Source organism: Pieris rapae, chromosome 16 (genome assembly GCF_905147795.1).
Source record: "Pieris rapae chromosome 16, ilPieRapa1.1, whole genome shotgun sequence".
Lineage (NCBI taxonomy): Eukaryota > Metazoa > Arthropoda > Insecta > Lepidoptera > Pieridae > Pieris > Pieris rapae.
Window position 1 is genome coordinate 7,533,527 of NC_059524.1, and position 7,992 is coordinate 7,541,518.

General features: G+C 33.4%; 1 protein-coding gene across 1 annotated transcript; it reads left to right on the forward strand.

The window, feature by feature from the left end:
- The first annotated feature begins 348 nt into the window (after positions 1–348).
- Positions 349–2,192, forward strand: LOC110994411 (alpha-(1,3)-fucosyltransferase C-like). Its single transcript, XM_022261033.2, has 3 exons — positions 349–377; positions 563–1,357; positions 1,869–2,192. Exons 1-3 carry the CDS (start codon positions 349–351, stop codon positions 2,185–2,187), a joined length of 1,143 nt encoding a protein of 380 aa, XP_022116725.2. The 3' UTR covers positions 2,188–2,192.
- Positions 2,193–7,992: the final 5,800 nt, after the last annotated feature.

The window sequence follows — 7,992 nt, forward strand, 5'->3', positions numbered from 1 at the left end:
GGACAGAAACATGTAATTTGGTAATGTTTCACCGTCACATGATCTTAATTTATGTTTAAATAATTCAATAAAATAAAATATATAAAACTTATGTTTAAAATCTAACTATAAATCATATTATCGACATATTTAGTTGCACGCTGGCTGAATTCACAAGAATTGCATTATTTATAATTCGTTTAAAAAATAGGTTATATGTTTTCTTGTTCTGTTAATATTGTCTATTTATATTAATTAGTTTTCTATTTTATTACTTACATTACTGAAAAATCGGGAATAAAAAAATAAATAATATAAATAAACGTACACCAGAACGAAAAACATAAAACGATATTTGTTTGTTGAAAGATGAAGAATTTACTATTTACAAACACGAGGTAATGTTGAACTATTAATGTTGCACGACATTGTCTTTGTATCTCTTGTATTACACCATGTATCTTAGGACAGAGTTTTTCGCAAAACTATTCTTTTTGCTCAGCTGCATTGGATTATTTTTGTACGCTATTTTAGGTTTTTACACATTCCGACTGAGATACTCTAATCTCGATCATATAATCAGCACTCAAGATAATTTTTTACAAGAAACAGTCCGCAAAAATACAGAAGATTTGTTATACATACTTATTTGGACGAATAAATGGCACCCCACCGTTGATTTGGAAGAAGGTCAGGATGTATTTATAAATAATAAATGTCCACACACAAATTGCTTCATCACAGCCAATAAGTATTACCAGAACGAGAATATAGAAAAGTTTGACGCAATCGTGTTCAATGCCAGTACTATGCAAAATTGGAGAAGTCCAAACATACCAAAGGAGCGTTCGCCTAACCAAAAGTACGTATTCCATAGTATGGAGTCATCTTACACATATCCAATTTGCCCCATTCATATGGATGACTTCTTTAATCTGACGTGGACATACAAATTGGATTCAGATATACCCCATCCACAATTCCAAGTGACGGATCCAAAGGGAAATATTGTAGCTCCAAAAAGAAATGTAAAATGGAACACAACTAAATATAATGTAACAGATTACGAAAAGCATTTAACTCGTAAACGAAAAGCCATGGTTTGGATAGTCGATAAATGTCAGACATTAAACAACAGACTTGAATATGCTATAAAATTACAAAGTATATTCAGATATCATTTTCTTGATTTTGACATATTCGGCTGTGGGCTGTTTGAATGCCCTGAAAATATATGCTATCGACTTATTAAACAAGATTATTACTTTTATTTTGTACCCGAGGATAGTGAAGGCACAGATTATGTTACTAAAGATGTTATTAAGGCATATGAAAACTATGCAGTTCCAATTGTCTTAGGGAATGCAGATTATAAGAAGTAAGTGATTTAAAAACTGATTTAAAATTATCGTGATTCATATACAGTTTTTCTTTCCGATGTGTCCTTTCTTAATATTATCTTGATCACTGTTCACGTTTTAATTGCTTTGTTCCATTATTATTTTTGTCTAATATGTCTTATGTATGTTTGCACTTCTTACGCTTACCTCGGCTTATTTAATTTATTTTCTGCTGTCGTTGCCTGGAACAGTTTGCTCGAAAGCGTTAGTGGTCGTCGTCAATTGTTTTATATTTCTGTACAGGCAACAGTGTTAATAAATAAAAATCAATATTTTTTCAAATTTCTAGTTAATGAACTTCGGAATTTAGATGATATCATTTCCAAAATCATTCAAAGTCAAAGTCAAAATTCATTTATTCATATAGGTAACGTAATGTACACTTATGAACGTCAAAAAAAAAATTAAATGAATCTAATTTTATAGAATACTTTCCTCCAAATGATTGAAAGATTAATTGTTTCTATGGCTATTGAATTGTTGTTGCAGATTTCTTCCCGAGGGCTCATACATAAATATTAAGACCACATCAAATGAAGCATTAGTGGAATTGGTGAAGTATCTCATGAACAATCCAACAATATATCAAGGTTTCCATAGTTGGAGAAAAACGTATGTAATAAGAGAAGTCACATTAGAGAAGGGGCTATGTGACCTGTGCGTTAAACTGAATGAGTGGACAGGGATAAGTATCAAGAGGAAATTCAGAAGTTGGTGGTACACGGAATCCTTGAGGGATAGATGTATTCCAGGGGGAGCAGAGACTTATTCTGAGGTTTTCTCTTATGTTAATGAGACAAGGCATTAAGCATGTGACGATACTACAGCGGTTGAGAATTAACTGTATTCCGGTTTTTTTCCGAGCCTAAATGGCTTTTGTTTTTTGTATAAGCTTATAAGCTAAAAAAAATAATGTTTTACAAAGGAATAAAGACACAAAGAAGAACTGGCGTTTTGTTACGTTCTACGTTCTTTGCATCTTTGTAGCTTATTAGACAAAAAGGAATGCTCTTAGTTGTCGTTGCAATACTATTTATAATTGTTATAAATTATACAGAGCAAGTAATTATATTAATTTATCAAATGTTTGACGACCAAACCAGGTCAGGTAAACGCTATTAAGATTTGGCAGTCTTAAGTAACAGAGGACTGTCAAACGAATGTCATAGCGATGAGTCTCGTCTCTAAATCTTCCCTAAAACTTAGTAAGAGAAGTAGACTGAATCAGATTTTTCTCGAATGGAAAATGTTAGTAAAATGGTTTTTGATTTGTTTTGTTTTCCAAAGTTGACGGATTCAATATAGTAGTATATACAGTACGCGCTATGTATCAAGTCTTAATCTTACCTTCAGAATTAGTCATAAATCTCTAATAGTAGATTAATAATTATACATTAATCGGAGCAAATTTAATAGCCGTTTTCGGAATTATAAAGATTAGTGTTGGCCTAGTGGCTTCAGCGTACGACTCTTACCCTATGGGTATTAGATTCGATCCCTGACTGATCCCTGACCAATGGACTTTATTTTTATGTTAACATTCGCTCGAACGATTAAGGAAAACATCGTGAGGAAACTGGCTCGCCTTAGACTAAAAAAAATTTTTGGTTGTCTACTACTTGCCTACTCATACAGAAATCTGAGGCCCAGACCTAAAAAAGGTTATAGTACCACTGATTTTTCAAATTTTATTAACGTACTAGTGGCCTGTCCCGGCTTCACGGAAAGTTATAGTAGTGCTTGATTTGTTCTTTATTGTGGAACATTTTTTGTTCTATTATGAATAGTTTTCGCAGTGATGAAAGACATTTTTTTTTATTGTTAAAACAAAGTTGTTAAAATATTATTGTTTTTTCGTTGTTAAAATAGCCTTTATATTAATCAGTGATAAGAATAAACAACTCTTTCTTCATAATATTATATATTAGTAAAGATATATATAAAACAATACAAACAATAAAAAATAATATTATTTCAAAAATGTAGCACAATAAAATATTGTATATATGTATTACAAAGCAAAATCAATTTTATTAAGCTAAAGGGCGAATATTGAGGAAGCTGACATTTAATTTTATAAAGAGCGACCTTTAGTTTAAAGGTTAATTTAAATGTTAGAGTAAAAAATTCTTTAAGTATTTAGGAATTATAAGCTCATTTGTAACAACTTTTTTCCTAGACATCGTTTCATTCAGTATTATTCTAGTTGTATGTTAAATAATAATAATAATTTCTTTATTTTATACTATATCCATGTGTAGTTTTTAGTTAGACTTACAATTTTCTCCTAGTGTCAATGTTAGTATTGGTCAATAAACAAAACAAAAATACCATACATAGCATACCAACGTTTCAAGGTATACTGGTTCTTTGTAATAAACATTTAGCATACCATTTGTACTATGTCTAACACAATGCATCAATAGTCCTCCTATACTTTATACAGAATACGGAGCATATTCAACGCCTTCTGGATAAAACGGCTCCATTTGCTGCACGGGTAAAATGACTAACAATACGCCTGAGTATGTAAAATAATTAAAAGTTATAATATTAATTGTTGTTGACATATGTAATCTAATATATAAAATTCTTGTGTCACGGTGTTAGTAACCGAACTCCTCCGAAACGGCTCGACCGATTCTCATGAAATTTTGTGTGCGTATTAGGTAGGTCTGAGAATCGAACAAAATCTATTTTTCATCCCCCTAAATGTTAAGGGTGGTCCACCCCAAAAATTTTTTATTTATTTTTTAGACAAAATTTTTCGTTTTTATTTTTTTACGCTTTAAACCCTAAATTTTCACCCCTCTACAATCATCCCTTATGTTTTTTTGTTAATTATAAACTTTAATTTTTTGGCACAATAACATGGCAAAACAACGTTTGCCGGGTCAGCTAGTTTAATAAAAAGATTTTAAGTATGATGTAATGTTGATCACAGGGAATATTATAGTTCCGCCACGCTTGCGGTAGCAATGTCACTTCTGTTCTGTTCTTGAAAACAAGTGTATAAATTGGGCCCTGAAACCCACAAGCGTTCATATTGAAGAAGTGTTTTTATAAGAACAATTCTCATTTATAAGAAGCGTACTAGAATCGCGTTAATGCAGTGTTAATCTGTAAGGGTGCGTCCACATCTGGCGAATATTCCGCGAATGTGCAGCTCTCGAGCCGTTTGCGAGAAGCCCGCGGTTGCGCGTGCAGTCACAGTCATACGGCCATTGTTTGGTGCGCCTCTTTAGTGCAACTCATGCAAGGCTTGTATAAGGACTGCGCGGGAACTGCGCACTTAATTCTCGGTTGCTTCAGTACTTTCGAAGATATCGGACGAAACAAGTGCTTTTAATATAATAGCTGCATCATTATTACTGATAAAAAAGAAAAAAAGAGACAGTGGCGTTGGTGGCAAAATCCCATTTTTAAAAGGAAACAGAATAAGTATTGGGTTAGTGAGCGATGCTTGAGGTGCGGGCAGAAGGATGACGCAAGCCACTAGCGTTGGGAGCGACCTGAACGCGGGCGGCGAACTTGCGGCGAACAATCAAAAATGCACGTTCGCGGTAAATTCGCCAGATGTGGACGCACCCTAATAGATAATAGATTCTACGGGATTTAAAAGAAAAGCCTTCAAAGATGAGATTATCCATTAATCTGAAGCATAGTAGAAGTTCTAATGAATATTCAAGGAGACATAATCGTGCCACTGTGCTTCTAATTTAAATTTCGAATATAAGCATTTTTTAATCTAGTAGGCTAAACAGTGTCAGTAGGATTCATGGGACTAGGTTAATGTATAAAATTTATTAAAAAATCATTTAAGGACTGAATGTTGCCAAAAATCCCTCTATGTCTTATAAAACTTTAATAAATAATACTGATACTGACTGAGTGCGGATATGTAATAAAAATATTTTTAGTTTCGTGCACTAGTATATACGAATGTATTCTAAATATTGATATAATATAAATACACAATTTAGATCTGATAAGGTTTTTTCATGGTATCGCCAATCTCTATTTAAGTAAATCTATTTATACGCGATGTTAGCATTAAACATTGCTAGAAGGCTCGCAAGTGCGTTGCCGCCTTTGTTTTGATGTTTTTATCAGGAAGTTTTATTCATCGTAGCGAATAAAATTCAATTAGAATGCAAAGTACGTAGAAGTAAACTGGTAATCACACGCTTTTGAATTCGATATTTTTAATATGCAAAATCTAGTTGACGGCAAACTCGATCGTCTATTAGCATACTGAAGGGGAGGTGATGAGGGTCAGGAACAAAGCTTGATGAATATGCGAGCAGGCGCACTCGACGGTATGCTAACCAGATCACCACTTGACTTGCAGACTTCGGGACAAAATTATTCTTCGATAATACAATTATAAAATATAAATAGACCACCGCTTGGTATGGGTGCATATTATGCCTACAATGCAACCTTAAAAATATTAATAGCACTTCCAGTATTATAGAACACAATTGACACAAGCTCTGGACAAATTTTATACCTTCCAGATCACTTTTGGTGTACCGGATGAAGACGTCATCAGCCACGCTTGACAAGCCAACTAGGAACCAAGTACCATGGGTTGTAGAACCACTACTATTTAGTCGATTTTTGGGTCTGAAATACCGGTTTCTTCTTTTCGTTCTTGATGTACCCTTATTGCAATCGCAAGTGTTAATTGCGAGTAGTCTTAAAGACTATGGAAAATACTAAAAGGAAAGAGAAGACCTTAAAAAGGTAGATAGAAGATATAGAAACGTCAGCAGGAAGCGAATGGAGAAAGAAAGACAAAGATAGAGATATTTGGAAAATGATACATACTATCAATGAAGGAAGTTTGATATCGAGTATGTAATAAATATAATCGATATTTTCACCATTTGTAAAGAGAGAGAGTAATGTAGTGGTGTAATATCAGTTGTGGTAATAATAAAGTATGGTATTTTAAACTATTAAAAAAATACAATTATTGTTAATTATTTTACTCTTTTAGACAAAACAGTAAAACGTAAATAAAACGGCATCACCTCAAGATAGTTCATCAGCACAAAGCCAGTGTATCATCGATGAAAATAAAACAAATGGTTGAATCCTAAAATTAAATTCTCTAAATATTTATTCACAATTGGCCTACATACTGATTAAAATTAATTGGTCTGAATTTTATTTCAACGACAATACAGTGAGGCTTACAGACCAGTATTGTAAACTACAATCAAACTCTGCAGGCCACAATTGGATTGTGAGATTCCACCAATATATGGTAGTCGATAGGTGTTAACGAACCGCTGCGCACCTGCGAGTTTCATTGTTCTATCACCACTACCGTTGAAACTCGATTCAATATATTGCGACGGAAACTTTGCAAAAATATTTTTAATAAGCACTACAAGACTCGATTATGTTAGATCGTTTAAAGACATAATGTATTTCTAATTTAATTATATTATATACTATACATTTAATTATATTAGACATAATTAAAGGATATATAAAAAATATTAAGACACAGGGCGTACAGGCTCGTCTGATGTAATACTACCCATGGACATGAGAATACTAGAGGGCGCATCCGACAGCCTTTTAGAAATTGGTACGCTGTTTGGGTTAATTGGTGGCAAGTGGTGGAACCACATTCCACAATAATTTGATGCCATAGCTGCTCTGCTCCAACCTAAAGCTAACTTTACTTAAATGAATCTCAACCGATTCAATACATTTATAATATTCAAAATGTTGTACAATTATTTTATAATACATTTAAAGGTGAGACACCTAGAGGAGTGGTCAAATTGAAAAATAGAAATTAACCGATTAGTTATTAGTATTATAATATACTTCACTAGGCTTCACTTATGTATTTTATTAGGATTTTGATTTGGATTGTTATATACCATTTAAAAATGTACGTGTATGTGTTACAGAGAAAAGTGAAATGAAATTAACTTACTTCACTAAAGGCTTCGAGGGTGGTTAAACAATAGTAGTGGTATTAATATAACTGCGCCTACGAACACGCACCTGAGCACTGCACACAACTTCACATGCAGTCGTTAAATGTTATAGCTAGGAATTATTGTGTATTAATAGTTTTAATTAAACGTGAGATATTACATGTATTAAACGCATTACACTATGGCGAGTATTCTGAACGCTTGTTTGAGTCGATCCTACCTCGTTTCATCACCGTACGACCTATTTACTCAAAATTTCATTCACGTCACCTTGATAATGCTGGCTGGTAGTTTTCGTCGGTCCCCTTCATCAGACTTACAAGCGTTGACAACTTAAAAGGCTGGCAACGCACTGGCCAGATGTCTAGCATTGAGAGAGTCCATTGGCGGTGGTATCACTTAATATCAGGCGAGCCTTCTGCCCGTTTGCCCCCTGTTCTATAAAAAAAGACTTTCCGTGCCATAACCTTTAAACCGATTTCAATTAATTCGAAGGAGTAGGTTTTAAAGTGAAAGAGATAAAAGAAAACCTTTATTACATGTTATAATAAAGCATGTATAAGAGAAAGTTCACTAACCCACACATTAAGATTCCCTGTGTCTTGGGCAGCTAGTCTCATCCATTTGAGATATTAATGATATAACAA

Coding starts and splice junctions, on each gene's coding strand:
- LOC110994411 (XM_022261033.2), top strand. CDS start 349: ATGAAGAATTTACTATTTACAAACACGAG. Junction 378..562: donor TTACTATTTACAAACACGAG/GTAATGTTGAAC, acceptor TCATATAATCAG/CACTCAAGATAATTTTTTAC. Junction 1,358..1,868: donor GGGAATGCAGATTATAAGAA/GTAAGTGATTTA, acceptor TTGTTGTTGCAG/ATTTCTTCCCGAGGGCTCAT.